General features: G+C 32.6%; 2 protein-coding genes across 4 annotated transcripts in view; one reads left to right on the top strand and one right to left on the bottom strand.

The window, feature by feature from the left end:
* LOC126914689 (uncharacterized) overlaps nt 1–10812 on the top strand; it is a 30189-nt gene extending 19377 nt beyond the window's left edge. The window contains exons 5-10 of the mRNA XM_050718975.1: nt 1565–1749; nt 2074–2304; nt 2625–2762; nt 3209–3353; nt 3436–3613; nt 10417–10812. Coding sequence (XP_050574932.1) covers nt 1565–1749; nt 2074–2304; nt 2625–2762; nt 3209–3353; nt 3436–3613; nt 10417–10546 — 1007 coding nt within the window. The 3' untranslated portion in view covers nt 10547–10812. The remainder of the gene's footprint in view (nt 1–1564; nt 1750–2073; nt 2305–2624; nt 2763–3208; nt 3354–3435; nt 3614–10416) is intronic.
* A 576-nt stretch (nt 10813–11388) lies between these two features.
* LOC126914653 (vascular endothelial growth factor receptor 1) overlaps nt 11389–17793 on the bottom strand; it is a 71301-nt gene continuing 64896 nt past the window's right edge. For 2 of the 3 annotated variants that reach the window (XM_050718855.1, XM_050718857.1), the window contains exon 23: nt 11389–16429. In XM_050718855.1, the coding sequence (XP_050574812.1) occupies nt 15737–16429 (693 nt within the window). In that variant the 3' untranslated portion in view covers nt 11389–15736. The remainder of the gene's footprint in view (nt 16430–17793) is intronic. The other variant, XM_050718856.1, reaches the window with a different exon arrangement.

Below are 17793 nucleotides of genomic sequence, written 5' to 3'. Positions count from 1 at the left end.
AGCAGTAATAATTGACCCGAGTTTCTCGACATCCTAAGCAATCATCATTCGAACTTGTAATCGCGAATCACGAACCGCTAATAGTAATCGTGAGTTTCACATAAAGAGTACATATAGGGTATATGTTAATAAATATATATTGTTAAAAATACTCAAGTGTTCCTTCCGCACCTATCACGACTTAACCACCTCATATATAATGTACAAAAATATATAAAATATCCAAAGTTATAATTTTTAATAGGTAAAATGGATCTCTCTTCAAGTTCTGCTTCTTCAGTTGAATCTGTGAAAATATAAAGCACAAACAAAATAAAACATAGATCCACACTATACATCTCAGTAATTTTGTTACAAAGCAATATCTCGTTGCTTTTGATAATACAAAGAAATGTTTAAGGAATGAATTGCTTGCTTCCAAGGGACAAATATTATAACGCGAAATATTTCTTTTATGGTTATATTTTTCGAGATTTAGATGTTTCCGTAACTTTTCAAAATTGAATCTTATACCTCTTGATATATTATCCGATACGTTTTTTCATTTTCTATATAAAAGTGTTAAAGTATTTGTGTCCTAAAATACTTAATTTAAGATTAACATTATATAATATGTATTATATATGGAAAAGAACTTAGTATTGTTATATAGGGTATAAAAAACGTATCTATAAGTGTTAGGCGAACTGAGAAGCGAATGCGACTTTTAAAAACGCCAAAGACCTAAATTTTCTGGCGGTGTGTCCAACACAGTGAAAATAGGAGAAATCGCGAGTCTAACAATTTTGCTGGATTCGGATTGATGAACATGTAACAACCGTTTTATGTGACGGAAAAGGATAACCTTCAATAATCGACACAGAAATATGTCGTATGAGTCAACGAGTATGTCTTGTACAACTGCAGATAGTTAGGTAGCGGACAATGAACTTTGATTTTGATGGATGAGACTAAAGTTGCGAATTCGTCGATAACTATTTGCTCCAGAATGAGGTAGTCACAATGCCTTTATGCGCCCCTCCCCTCTATTGTCTGTTTTCGCAGCCACAGCGTTTTCTAACTGCGTCACGTTGACGCTCAAAAATAGCAATTTCTCCTCCTCTCGTAGCAGGCTATCCTGCCTGCACGAACAATAGCGCGTATGTGACGTAGTATTTCTGTCTATTTCCCCTTAAAGTTAGATAAAGTTAGAGTTTGTACGAGGATTAAGGAGTTAAATTTGATAAACCTTTAACTTTAAGCGGTATATACTGGGTGTACTGCTGAAATCACTGAAAATTTATCGCCAGTTTTTAACAACTGATATACAGAAATATATAAGGTTTCATTAAAAAATAAATTACGAAAATATTTAAATCTCGAAAAATGTGACCATGAAGAAAGAATGTTTCGCATCATAATAAGCTGTCCTCTCGAGTCAAACAAATCGTTACTTAAGCGTTTTCTCGTGTTACTAAAAGTAACGCAGATATATTGCTTTATAACAGAGTAACCGAGATTGTAAAAATATGCAACATATACAAAAATATTATACGTAAGAAACATAACCTTGTTTTGCTTATAGCCGCAGTAGATTTGATCCGCATTCCTCGCTTGGAATTCGATGACGTTTTGCGGTCTCCTTTAAAAAGAGAGTGGGACATATTGCAGGATGCTTTAGTACATTTCAATTATTTTAAATGTTGGGACGAAGAAACAATACGAGAATGTTGTATTCTCAGTAAATTAAAGGATTTTCAACCTGATGAGGTATAAAATTACATTACATAAAATAATACTCATAATATTAATATCACAGAAAAACAAAAATTAAGTATTCTTACATTTTTTATATTATATTAGTAACTAAAGACTTTATAAGTGCTCGCGATGGGACAATGCTAATACAACAACGAAATTTTGTATTTCCAGTAATTTAATTATGTTAATTTGGTTTATAGTTCTTTATTCATTCATGAGATAATTCAAGCATCAAAGATATATCTTTTTCTTTATGATAGTTTCTGCAAATTTTTCGTTAAATACTATTGAAGCGGAATAAGTGTAAATGGAATGACAAAATAATTATTTAAGGTTTTGTTAGGTGATGGTAAAGGAATGGTGAATCATGTCCATTTCCTGTTAGAAGGTGAATGTCGTCTGATAGAACACATGATTGTTCGTAAAACGCATTCTGTTTATGGAACTCAATACGAATTATACGATCCTGAAAAGGATAATGCAAAGAAGGAACCCAGATTATTAAAGAGCTTAGAAATGGCTACAAAGATGGACGAATTAGAATACGAATATGAAACTACCAAAGTATGTTTTATATACTTATAATACCTAATAATAGTGATAAATGTAATTTGTAATAATATACAGGGAATAGGACTAAATTTTGTATTTTTTATTTTATTCTTATTTTATTTACTTGTACTTTAGTTCCAGAGCCTACTACTATAAGAAGATTGTTAAAGACTTAATCTGTCAAACACTGTCAAAACATTTTTTTCTTACAGTAGATAATTTATCAGTACTTCGCATTTGTAGATTAAAATCGGACTTCTGTATAATGTAATAATATATGTACAATAATACCGAATGTATTTCATATTATAACTTTTCACCTAATTCTAAAGGCAAATGGCATAGACGATGCTATCGACGGAAGTCGAGATTTCATAGATTATGCACAACTCTTACTATCATCGAAAGCAACTGATAAGAGAATGGACTTTGAACGTTCAAGCGTCATTACAACTACATTATTAGATGTCGTAAGTACGACACCGACAAATATTATTATATCTTCATATTATTTAAGACAAAGAATGCAGGAAAGGATGTTGGATATAAGCACAGTCAGTTACGTTCGTACGTACTTTAAATATAACGTATTATAACAAAATGGTAGCTCTACAAGTGGTCGCTTTTTTGGCATTAAAACACAATTTAACTACTTTCATCTTCTTTATTAAGAAAAAGAAAGTGAAAAGATATAAAATACTAGAAGTAAAATATATTAGAATTGAAAAAATTCATGGTTCTAATGGTTCTAATTCATTTCTAACGTAATTTTATCTCAAAATTTTTAAAAATTGTTTTAATTTTTTAATTTCTTTTTAGAAATTTAGTAATTTTATTGATATGTAAGTACCGTGACTGACTGTAAATAGAAAATTTATAAATTGAATCTTGATCTTGACAACATATAAATCTACAGATGAATGAATGGCAAAAAATTACGGATGTAGCAGAAATGTTAATGAGAGAACCTTCATCAACCTCTCAGCAACGTTATCCGGCTGACGTACGTACAATATTTATGCAAATTTGTACGTTTAACAGGGGTGCGTGTTTCGGCTTAGGTAATATTTTACTAAATTTATTTGTCTACGAATTTTCTTAATAAAAATTATTTCTATAATAAAATTGTTACCTACGAATTAGGAGAAAATATGATTAATCGAAGAATAGTAGCTACTTCATCCGTAAGATGTTTTTTGGTTCCGCGGTATTGGTTGAGAATTCATAATCGTGCAAATATTTGGGAACGCGTAAAGTTGTTCTTGGATTCCAAATTTCCTACTGAGGAGCAATTATTTGAAAAATTTGTAACCAATCGCAGGTATGTCATTTCTCGTTATTAAATGCAGATTTTTATACATTTAAGAAAAATTTATAGATGCTACTTCTTCTAACTTCTTCAAATTGCATTCCTAAAAATATAAATTTGCATAAAAATTCACTGTCTATTTATTAGTATATACTTTGTTTATTCGTTTCTTTATCACGATTATAAGATATCTTCTATGTTATATTATTTTATATTTATTTCCTACATCGAAAATTTTAGAAATAGCTTTGTTAATTTTGAAATTTTGAATATGTATCAGATGTCGTTTTAGGCAGTGGAACTTTAATTGCACGTAGTACCATCCAAATATCGTATATTTAATCAAAGTGATTTCCATATAATTCAATATATTTTTTCAACGACTATTTTGATATTTGATATTTTAATTGTTCTAATTTCTTCAGTCCTTTAGAATAATTTATGCATTAAAATATTGCTTAGGTGAAATTGGGAATGTCTTTAACCTTCCCCAAATGCTAAATTTATATTATAGAAGCGCGCCAACGGAAGTCGTAAATTCCCGTTACGGTTAGACTAATCGATGCCATAAATCGTTCGATCCCTTATTCCTTGTGAGATAATAAGGGTAGTTGATTGAATGTAACGCTGTTATTAACAGGTTATTACATACTTGAATGCTTCAGCAACTTCAGTGTGATACAAGATTGAGTATTTGAAATGAACGAGTACAATCTGAGACTCCTTTCGTGTTGACGATGATGATGACTGTTTTCGACTTGTAGGTCCTTGCTGGACTTCCGACTCCTGCTGTTCCTTGTACTGGCCTCTGACTCGAGTTGATTTAGACTAACTTGTCGCTTCTATGTTGTTACTGAAGAAAGTTCGGTGTGGGTGTGCCCTTTGAACGAAGAACGCGGATTTGTTGTTCACACTTTTCGTCAGAAAAAGTGAGGGTAACGATATACGATGCCGATTGGTTATGATCCACGTTAATGCATGGAGGTATGAGGAGGTAGCCTCCTACCAATGTGGCTCGTGGGTGACCTTGTTCATGGGAAAAACCAACTTTTTTGTTAGACAATCATTTTTCCCATTAGGTGACTATCCGCTTTCTCCGTAATTTTTAAGAGCTAGTTCTGCCTGAGCAGCCGAGCTAAACGGACGTGTGAAACAGTGCTTCAGGGAAAGTGCGGCAAGTGGGAAAATAAAGTGGTAACGTCAACACCCATCGCCAAATGGTGGAAAATCCACAATGCAAATACCACCAATAAAAATTACAAGCAAAGGCGAAACATATTATATAAACAGAGCTACAAACATAACAAACCCAAGGCATTCACTAAATGAAGATCAGGAGTACTCAGCTATAAATGAAATGAAACCCACCAGGACGAAAGCTGGAAGGTGGCAACCTCCAACAGAAAACGAAAAGTATCACAATGCACAAATGGTAGGAAAGCTACAGTAGCAGACAGGCAACAATGTCTACAAGAAATTATTTTCCGAAACTCTTACAGCGCACTGCCAGAAGAGAAAATAACAGACCCAGTTGAAAACCCCATAACCCGCATCGCTAAATGACCACCAAGTTACATAGATGCTAAAATAATAGACCCCCTCATTGAACTACTAAACAACACGGCAGGAAAAGAAAACCATAGCATAAAACAATTAAAAGTAGACCAAGTAAAAGTACAAATCAACACCCCAGAAACTTTTAGAAAAGTGACAAAAGTACTAAAAGAGAAAAACGCCGGGTATCACACTTACCAGATAAAAACCGATAAAAGCTACAAAGCAATAATCAGAGGGTTACATCCAAAAACAAATACAAACAACATATGCGAGGAACTAGCAAAAATCGGACACCAGGTAAGATCAATAAACAACATAACCAGATACGATACTAAACAGCCATTACCACTATTTCTAATAGAGCTTGAACCTAAAAACAACAACAAAGATATATTCGAAATTAAAAAAGTTCTAAACACAATAGTAACGATTGAGCCACCAAGACATAAAAAACACATACCGCAATGCATACGCTGTCAGTAATATGGACACACAAAAAATTACTGCAACAGAAACCCGGCGTGTGCCAAATGCGCAGAAAAGCACCTAACAATAAACTGTCCATACGTACGAAAAATAAATGAAGTAAAATGCTTCAACTGCGATGGAACCCACCCAGCTAGCTACTAAGGCTGTGTAGTCAGAAAACAACTGCAACGTAAACTGTTTCCGCCGCTTCGAAACAGGACATACAATAACTTTCAAGCGCAACAGGATAGCACAGAAACGGAGACAACACCAAATTTACAGCACGCAATGAACATTAACCACAGTAACACCAACACCTTTGGTAGCCGAAGCTACGCGCAAGTAATCAGCCAATCGCCACCCTCTGACAACCAATATCAGAACAATATCAGCAACGACACTACAGAAATCAAGGAACTGCCCAAACAATCCATTAAAAACGCCGAAATGCTAATAAAAATGATAAACGAACAAAACGCAGTTCTCAGACAACACACGCAACAAATCACAGTCATGCTACAACTACTTACAAACATGTTAACCAAAAGGGAAACGGACACGTTGAAAATAGCAGCCTGGAACTCAAACGGCCTACAACAACGGACACTAGAAACTAAAACATTCCTGTATAACAATAATATCGACATATTACTTGTTTCAGAAACACACTTCACTCCAAAAAGCTACATGAAAATACCATACCATACCATATATGATACCAAACACCCCTCAGGAAAAGCGCACAAAGGGACCGCAGTGATAATAAGAAACGATATAAAACACCATTTACGCAGCCAAGTTAATAAAGAATATATACAAGCAACCACCGTTACAGTTCAAACTAGCAGCAACTACTTCCAGTTGTGAGCAGTATATGTACCACCGCGACACAAAATGACATCACAAATATGGGAAGAGTACTTCCAACATTTAGGGGACAAGTACATCGCAGCGGGAGACAACAACTCAGAGCACACGCTATGGGGATCAAGAATTACTACACCTGGGGGTAGAATCCTGGAAAAATATATCAGAAACACTAACCTCAATATATTATCCCACAGGTAGACCGACATATTGGCCGACAGACCTGAGCAAAATACCTGACCTACTCGATTTTGCAGTTACAGAGGGACTAAACACAAATAAACTAAAAATAACACACAACCTCGAGGTTAGCTCCGATCATACACCCATAATAATTGCATACAGAAACAAACCAATACTTTATAGCAATCTAGAAACACTATGTAATAAAACCACCAAATGGCAAACTTTTAAAGAAATAATCGAGAGCAAAATCAACTACAACATTCCATTGGGAACATACGAACACATCGAACAGGCAGTAACAACATTGACAGGAACTATCCAAGAAGTAGCATGGACAGTCGCTACACCTGAACCAATCAGCAGACAAACAAAAATAATTCCGCAAGAAATAGTTGAAAAAATTAGAGGAAAAAGAAAAGCAAAATGGAAAAATGGCAAAAACATAGAAAACGAGAAAACAAAAAACACCTAAACAAACTTGCAAAGGAAATAAAAAATAAAATAAAGGAACACAACAATAACGAATTCACAAAGTTCATAGAGACACTCTCTGCACACGAGAACTCCAACTACTCCCTATGGAAAGCCACGAAAAAAATAAAGAGGCCAAAAAAACTAGTCCCAGCAATCAGAAATGTAGATAACACATGGGCAAGGAGCAACGAATAGCAAGTTGAAGAATTTTCCAACCACCTTTGCAACACATTTACACCACATAATATCAACAGCAACCTCAAATGTCATACGGACGAGGATGCGCAAACCACTAGTACCTCAACTGACAAGCAATACACCATACCTAAAACAACAGCACAGGAAATTAGAAATATAATCAAGAAAAGAAAAAACAATAAAGCACCAGGAATCGACCTAATCAATGGCAAAATCTTGAAAAACCTCTCGCCAAAAGCAATAAGACTAATGACAATAATATTCAATGCAATATTAAGAACCCAATAAAAACTTTCCTAAACTATGGAAACTAGCACAGATTAAAATATTACCTAAACCAGACAAAGACCCACACCAAACTGCATCTTACAGACCAATATCACTGCTTCCAGTATTTTCCAAAATACTGGAAAAGATAAAATACGACCGCATAAAACCAATAATAGAGAAGGAAAAATTAATACCGGATTACCAATTTGGATTCAGAAACAAACACTCCACGATAGAGCAAATACACAGACTCATTAACGAAATAATACTAGCATTTGAAAACAAACAATATTCTACAGCCTTCTTTATGGACATCGAGAAAACATTTGATAAAATAAACCACGAAAGCCTACTACAAACAATCAGAAAACAATTCCCGGAGCAAATACACCAATTAATAAAATCTTACTTAAGCAGCAGAACCTTCGTAATAAAAATCAATACATACTTTAAAGTTAAAGACATCAATGCAGGGGTTGCGCAAGGAAGCGTCTTAGGACCAATATTGTACACATTATACACGGCCAACATACCAACAACTACCAATAGCAGAATACTGACAATCGCGGACGACACAGCTGTACTAGTCAGACACTCTAAGGCAGAAACAGCAGTCAAATTACTACAAGAACATATCACAAAAGTAGAAAAATGGCTGCAAGATAAACAAATAAAAGCAAACCCCAATAAATGAATTCCCCATATTGCATTCACATTGCGAAAACAGATACCACCAACATCCTACTGAACGGCACACACATAACCCAAACAAGGCAAGTCAAATACCTAGAACACCACTTAGATACACAACTCACATGGAAACATCATACTAAATCAATAATAGACAAAATACAGACAACAAGGAGACAAATGTATTGGCTAACAAGTCGGGAATCCAAATTAAGCATAGAAAATAAATAAAAATATACAAAACGATCATAAAACCAATCTGGACGTACGGAATACCACTATGGGGGACAGCAGCAATAAGCCATATAAACAAAATATAGACAATACAAGCTAAAATTCTTAGAACGATAGTAAACGCCCCATGGTACGTTAGAAACGAGGATATACGGTGGCATCTGGGAATGCCAACGGTCTAACTCAACACAAATACGAACTAGAACTCTTCTTAAAACAACAGCAAATCGACGTAATGCTCATATCTGAAACTCACTTCACCGACAAAAATTACCTGAAAATAAACGATTTTAACTTCTACTATACCCAACATCCCGGTGGAAAGGCCCACGGCGGCACCGAAATTATTATCAAAACCAACATTAAGCATTATGAGCTTCCATCGTTCCAGAAGGATTACCTCCAAGCTACAAACGTAGCGATATAAGATTGCCATGGTACAATCACCACCTCAGCAGTATATTGTCCTCCTAGATACTCCATTTCTAAAGAAGACTTTGATAACTTCCTTGATGCTCTGGGTAATAGACTCATAGCTGGAGGAGCCTATAACGCCAAACATACCCAATGGGGCAGCAGACTTATCTTACTTAAGAGGCAAAAATCTCTTGAGTAGCATAAACACCAACAGACTCAACTACCTCACCACATATGAACCCACATACTGGTCCACTGACACTAACAAAATACCTGATTTACTTGACTTCTGTATAACTAAAAATATCTCACCAAGATATGTCCAAATCAACTCCTCGGCGGAACTCTCTTCATTTATATATGTCGGGTTGGCGTTAAGGTTAGAGTTAGGGTTAAGGGCGTGAAACGAATCCCTATTGGCGCTAGACGTGATCATTATGCAATAGAGGAGATATTTACTAGTGCAAATATGATTATGATGGAATTGGACAAGTAATCGCGATAATTAGATACTCGAGAAACTAATGATAATGTTCCTAGGCTCAATAACGAATCCACGGTCAACGGGATGACGAACTCTACTCTTCTTTAGCGTCTAAGTTGTACTCAATGTTAATGCATGGGGCAATCACTACGTATCTGTGAGTTACTTGAATCGTCGTCCAGATCGTACCGGAGAGTAACTCTCCGTCTCGACGATGCCGTCGAGGAAAACTATAATGGGTGGGTCTAAGGACATGAGATCCTCGGATTCGTCAAAGAAAGCTTTCGTTCCAAAGGTGAGGGAAATTAGCACTGTTGCTAATTGGTCGATCTCCATATCGGCGTTTTGAAAGAGATGCTGGCCGCCCTTGAGGGGAGGTTGTCGACGGGGGGCATCGTTCGTGGAAGATAGGTTTCTCCTATTTTCCCGTAGTTGCAACAAAGACTGCTTGTCTATATGAAGGATTTTGCTTGACTAAATCTTAAGATTTATTGCGGGTCCTCACGTTAGCTAAACATATACTGCGGAGGTATGTTGACATCTGGAGATTATCTTACCCGGAGTATGGAATCTGCGTGTGGCGAGCCACGGGACAGAAACCATTGAAATATTTACTGCCGCGTGTCGCTACGACTATTTCTTTTAAGAAGAGGTATAGAGTTACTCTGTGCCTTTGCTAGATAAAACGTTCATCCCTTTGACCGCGGCTACGTTCGGCGACTGATTGTCGCCTCTAGACCAAGCTCATGATCATAAATCTCGAACAATCGGAACGACATTTGTTTAATCTAAGTTACAAAGTTACGGTATTCCCGCGAATCCAAGGAGGGATTCCGGTGTTCTTTCATCTCCGACATATATATATATATATATATATATATGTATTGCTGAATCGTTAGAATTGATTTTAAAAGAAAACATAACTTATATTTGCTAATCTCTAATTACAATATTTTTTCACGTATTTCAGATGGCTAGAGTACAAGAAGACTTTAATTGAAGATATAGGTAGACAAGGTCGACGTATTCATAGCAATGTAACAATACATGATGTTCCTTATGCAATTAGGATTGCCAACGACATAGGCGCGGAAATGTAGTCCCACGATTTTTTAATAAAAAGATTGTGGATGTTTATGTGTTTAAATATGTAAGAAAGACATATGACATCTGTAATATAAAATATACACACAATATATATATACACACGAAAAATGGACAAAATATGTCGGCGATATGTTTTATATAATTTTAATATATTGAATATTATTTATGACATAATATTTAGTAATAGGTATTCAATAATACTCTTACAATTATTCTAGTATGTATAGTTTGTATTATAATAAATTATAAGTACTCTGTCCACATTTGCAGTTTTTAACCAATGACGTTTGTATACAAAATATAATATTCATTTTTTATAAAATTTAAGAAACCTTCTCTTACATTTACCTCTATTTAACATATGATAACATATATGATTCACGTTGCAAGCTAGTGACGCGATAAGTCAAATCGAACTATTCAAATTCGAAATACAAACTGCTACGTCTTACGTTTAAGAGTCAACATTGCAAATATGCTGTTTAATGTGATTTATACTTGATGTCAATTACATATTATTGTTGTTAGTATTTTACGTAGTTCCGATAAATTAAATTAATTTGATGAGATAAATACACTGCAATAAGTAAGTGATACGCAATATATTTTTCCACGCAATTATTTTATACGCAATATACGTTTTCAGACATAAATATGCGAAACATACGCGTTATTCAAAAAATAATATATGAACAACATATTTTTATAATTTTGTAATCATATAAAATTTCTATTTAGGTTTTATTTCTTTATTTGCATTCTTGCATGAACATTCTCAATCTAGTCATAAGAAACATGTACTTTATTGCTATGTTCTTAAGAACGAACACACAAGTATTGCGAAGAAGGTAAAAAATTTATTATACAAATTTTATACATTCTAAACGTAAACGTTAGACAATTTAAATTAGACCGACACACGCGCTTCGTCATGACGTTCTCTTATCTAACGAGTAGAGTTGTGTAATTAACATTAAAACACGTTGCACATCTTTGGCTGTAATTAAATATATAAAATTTTTCGAAGTTCGTACCTATTAGATTCGAATTAAATCCTGCGTTTAAACTTATAACGCATTGAGTATCAAGTATTGATAAACGAATTCATTTTACTCAAACGTTATGCTTTTATAAATTGTATAGATCTGAAACATTTTGTTATTGTTGTTTAAATATTTTGTTGTCAATTTTTCAAAGATATAGTAATTAATGATAATTAAATATCTCTTTAACAAATAATAAGTTCATTATTAAAAGTATTCACCAACGGCATGTTGTCTCTGTACATGTCTTTATATCCCATCAATACGATTTCACATTTATTTGTACAATAATACTATTAAAATATATATATACTCATTGAATTGACGATACTTTCCTTCTTTTTTGAAGTCGGTCTAAGTGTGGCGTAATATCATATCGAAGTATCGAAGTATCTCCATACATACATATTTGGAATTTGATTCACATTTTCATTTTAAATATAATAAAGACTACAGGGAAAAACCATGTTAAATCACATTTTTTAGAAAGTAAACAACTGTAAAATTCTATTACACTACCAATTAAATCCAAAACTGTCTATTTGGTTTCTTCGATTAAGTGTTTTTACAGCTTCTTAAATATTAAAAAAATATTGAATGTCAGATTATAAGATTAGGTTCACAATATTATACAAGTTATAGGCATTATTGGTTTTTGCGTTATTGGCTTTTTGATTATAGTATATAAAAATACATTCTTTTAGCTACCAAATAAGAGCCATCAAAATCAGAAAATCAACAGAAGAAGAATTATCATGATCTTTTCTTGTGATCCCTAATTTCTATGTGTACATTTGAAGACTACATATGAAAGGCATGATAAGTCTACTTTTGCTAATTCTCCAACTCTTGATTTGTAGATCACCCACAAGAGCTTAAGTTAAGTTACTTAATTTTAGAGTTTGGTTCATTTTAATTTGTATCCTGTGTTTTATATATAAAGATCACAATTACCATTTATCGCGTAAAAAATAGAATGCAAATTAAAATTAAACATCCTAAAACGAAGTAATCTAGCACATACCTAAATTAAACTATATGGGCCCGAATGACTCAACGATATCGAAAAGAGAACAACCTTTTAAACTTTCGAAAAATAAATCATAGATTCGTGAATTATTGTAAAAAATCAGACGCATACAAAATATTATAGCGATGGATAATTGTGAAATGATCATAATAATGAAAAAATATATGTCTAATCTTAAAATCAAATAACAGTATAATTTTGGTAGTATAGGATTGATATATAAACCCCTGAATTTTAAAAATTATAGTGAATGATATATAAAATCGTAAAATTGCTCTTTTATGAAGAGGTATAAAGTATGCATATTTTTCTCCTGATAGTCTTCATTTGGGAGAGATGCTAACATTTTACTGCCTATTTAACGTATAAAACATAGACGAATAAAATCATTTAAAATCAAATTATAGATTTCGTAAGAATATTAAATATTAATTGAACATTAGTATAAAAAGACGTAGAAAAATTAGGGATTTGTTTCCAAATCCTTCAAACAATATCTGATTACGACTAATGCTTAAATCATATTAGAAATGGTAATTTATCAATAAACGCATACTAATAACGTATTTTTAAAATTTTAATTTCTTCTGTTAGTTTCGAAATAAGATTCGATTCGTATGCAATGTATCAATTGCTTAAACAGGTATTAAAAAGCAGTGAACTTGTAGAAATGTTTCATCCTCTCCGATTTCGATGATTTTGGAATATGTTATAAAAATCAACATTTTGCACAATTTGTTCCTATATACAATTTTCCTATCTACAATTAGACATGTGAGATTCCAAACAATGTCGGTTATAATAAAAGTGTTCCTGGCCGCCTTGTAACGGCCGGATTCAAAAGTCGAACTCACACCTAAACCCAATATATTGATGATGTTCGCTTTTAATTGAATTATAAGTTACAACAGATATTTTTTGGAGCCTACCATATCCGATTGCGCACGAGGACTTTAAGCTTCAACTAATCCTTGTTTATAAAATACTGACGCATAAGCGGCAAGAGAAATACAACTATAGACAAAATTCACTACAGTGATGTAGACAGTTTTTTACAAATGTCTCGGAAATTAAGCGAAACCGCTGGTTATATGTATAGGAAAAAGTTATCCAAAATGTTGATTTCTATAACATATTCCAAAATTATTGAAACTGGAGAGGATAGAACTTTTCTATAAATTCATCCCTTTTTTTGTTTTATTACCTCAATTAGTCTTAAAATTAACATAAAAAATTAAAGTATTTTATTTTTTTATTTCTGTATCAGATAATAATATCAGAATGCTTAATTTTGAAAAACGAATAATTATGTATTCTTAATTCTTCACAATTTTATTTTCTGTCATTTTTGTCAAATATGTCTCTTTTCCGAAAGGTTATCATGCAGTATTGCTCATATTAATGAAATTTTTTATGAATATTTAAAAGTTCGTTAAAAGGATCAATCATATATATTATATAACATACATATGTTCTTTATCTCGTTCGTCAAATCATTTTAAATGATTTTCGTCATGGCACATTGAAGATGGAGTAACATGCACAAATGCAAAAAGTGACATTTAAAATCAATCATCTTGTTTAATCACATATACACGTTCATGCACACGTAAGAGCTCACCCTCATGCACTTTAATAGCAAACAGTAGTGATGGTTACTTGATTTTTAACTTTGAAGCTATTCAAAGTTTTTTAAAATTATGAAGATTCAAATCATTTTGAACACAATCCAAAGCTTAAAATTCTGATAAGTATTGATAATTCCTGGATTTTCAATCTTGATTCTTTAAATTTCATAAAACTATGGAATCTACTTTGTGAAGAAGAAGTAGTAGCAAAAGAATATTAAACAAGTCGTTTGGATTCTCTTTAGTATTTGCCATGTTAATAAGAAGAATTCAATGATGTAAACTAATTAAACAATCTTTAACAGTGCTTTAATGTAATATTGGCCCATAATGAGTTAATATCTTATGTCAATGTACCACTTAGGCAACAGTAAATCAAAGTGCTTGAAATATTCAATAGAATATTTCTCAAGGTCTGTAAACCAGTAGGTTTATCAGTAGATATCCTTAAGACTTTCATATACTACCAAAATTTTCAAGGCCTCAAACAAGACTGGTTAAAACTGAAGCAACAGTCTAGGATTTTCATGTTTTAGTTTTCTTGAAAAAGTTACTAATTGTTGCTGCCTACTGTTCTGAACCTTGATTATTCGCTTGCTAAGCAATTGCTTTAACACATTAACCAATACTTTTCAAAACTTCTAATAATGAATATGATTACTGCCCACAGTTGCCAGTAACAAAAGCTACTGCTTATTATCTGTTGTTATCTGAAATGATAAAAATAAAAAAAGAGAAAAGATAAGCAATATACAGCAGCACTTTACAACAGAAAGAAATGTTCATTTAGTATATACACTTTTTCAATTGTTATATGACATATTTGTATGTAGGCAACTAGAAGTAAATTTCACTTTGAAACTAAAACTTATATACTTCTCTGATTATGTTGCTTCAGTGTAAACAGAATGTTTCTACAAGTTGATATTTATTGAATACTGTTTGGAACATGCAGCAACAACAGGCAACAGAACTTCTCTTCGTTGTTTCAACAAGGACACAGTTTAAGATTTAAATCATGTGCAAAGTGATACAATTTTCTTGTCACATTTATTGGCTACAAAAAAAGTATTTGCACATACCCTTACATACCCAATGAATCATTTTTTAAATTAAGTCCTATACATTTCATTTTTATATTATTAAATTTTTACAATCACATAAAAGTGCATATGTACTATTAAATGATATAATACAACATTTTATATATTTGGGCCTAACTAATTAATATGTGCATGCTATGATAAATATGTACAGTAGTGTATAAATACTTTTTGTAGCCACTGTATACAGATCCTAATTACTACAAAGTGTTTCAGATCCTATTCGGAGGAGACAGTAAAAAGATGTATTATTGTTCATTTTTCTCCATTTACCATATCCATATCCACATGTCTATCCATGAAAGCCCGCCTGAAATAGACATTCCCTTCAGTTAATCATCATTATAAAACAATTGTCAAATTTTGTTCATGCACAGGTTCAGACTTTCATCTGATCTCTTTCGCAATTAGCCATCACCACGTAACTAGGATTGCTAAAACTGGCTGGCATGTCTAACCTTAAGTCATTCTTCTGCTTCGGCATGTTTACGTAATTGCCCTGTGTCCTAATGATGGCTGGTATGAAATTCTTCTTTGGTAACGTGTTTCCATTATTTAATATTTCAATGTCGTCAGAATCCTTCTCATTCTTTTCATTTTTTTCGTTTAAATCTATCAACTGAACATTTCGTGGAGTATTACAATATGCGAAATCCCTATTGATGAGCTGATGATCTATTGGTTGATTCTTCATTGTCTCTTGCTGTCGGACGAACTCTGCTCGCCGCGCGTGTACGTTAATTGGTTTCAGATAAGGATCCTCTTCTTCTGGTTTCTTTAACATTGGTGACAATTCTACAGCGTCTTCTGAATCGGTAGTAATCGGAAATTTAAAGTGCGTTCTCTCTTGATTAGGTCTAGGACTGAATATTTCTGAATCGTACCCACTCTGGCTAGTGGGACTCATGCACAGGTACGTTGTGTTCGAAGCAGGCAAGTTTGAATAATCGTGGATGGGAGAAGACAGTGCTGCGTGATCAGGTGCGGAGAGCATAGTTAGATAGTCGCTCCGACCACCTTCCAGCAGCGTCGTGTTCATGTCCATGTAAGGATCGTTTAGACTGATGTAATGCTGCAAATCAGATAGACATTTAATGTGTTACAATGAGATTATAACGACGTGCAAAATGCTATGAAATATAATTAAATGTTATTGGAATATTAATGAAATTTATTTTAATGTTATGGAAGACAGTAATTTTATTGTATAGTAAATTTAGTAAAGTTCTGTCGCATTAAATATAGATTCAATTAAATTTTAATAAAATTTTAATATGTTATAAAAAACAATACATTTTATTAATCTTGTGAAGAACAGCATGTTTCAGTTTAGAAGTAAAGAAATACATTTGAGATATTGAGATCAAAAATAGTTTAAGCTAAAATATTTTCTGGATGAGTATAGTATTTCAATAAACTAAATTAATTACATGAAAGTGGAGGAATTTATTTTGCTCGAATTAAACTCAGATAATATAATGTAATTCGTTAAATTAGGGTTAGATTTAAATTAGTCCACTTTTGCTCTTAATGCGTTTCACCACTTCTTACAAATATCAACATATTTGACCTTCCGCCAACACAAAATTTAATACGAACGAAGAACAAGATAGGATCGTTTGAATTAGTATCACATTTGAGTGAAGCTATAATACAATTTGCTGTATAATTCATCAAATTCGGTTATGGATAATTTTTGAGTGATTTACATTTGAAAACAAACTGTTTAACTTGCTGGTGGTGTAATTAATGGTGTAAAATATATTGAGTATTTATATTGATAGTTCGATGGACATAGTTTTCTACAAAGATATATATTCATAAAAAACTAAGAAGTTTGTTAATCAATGTTAAAATTCTTAGATGTAATTATTATCATAATTTAGTAACATGTGTACATTACTTTATTTCTAGAAGTTATATTGTTATTTATTTTATTAGTTCTTATATAATATCTCCTTTCTGATTTAAATAACTGTACCATAGACTTGAGTCATTTTATCACCTTTAATGCTTTTTCTTGTTAGGCCTAAAAACTTACAGACTTATATAGTCTTGTAGTAAAATTTTAATTCCTCACAAGTATGTATTTTACATATATTAATAATCTTTTTAATATAGAAATTTAATTATTCTACGTATAGTTCAAGGTTGAATTTTAAAATATTGAAGCTTGTATCTCAAATAATCGTATCTTACCGCATTCATTTTATCATAAAGTACAGCATATTTAGATTACAGTGAAAATTAACAGATTTGAGACACAAAGTAGACATATTCATGTATAAAACAAGTATTGTAAAAGTAAAGGTAAGTACAGTAAAGTTACGTTATTATTTTGTATGCTTCTTTTCGTAATTAACTTTCCGAATATAATAGTTTTCACAATGAAAGATGAAACATAAATATTTTTCATATCAGTGAAAACAGTAATTT

This window comes from Bombus affinis, chromosome 3 (assembly GCF_024516045.1).
Source record: "Bombus affinis isolate iyBomAffi1 chromosome 3, iyBomAffi1.2, whole genome shotgun sequence".
Lineage (NCBI taxonomy): Eukaryota > Metazoa > Arthropoda > Insecta > Hymenoptera > Apidae > Bombus > Bombus affinis.
This window is presented reverse-complemented; position numbering and strand designations above follow the sequence as displayed.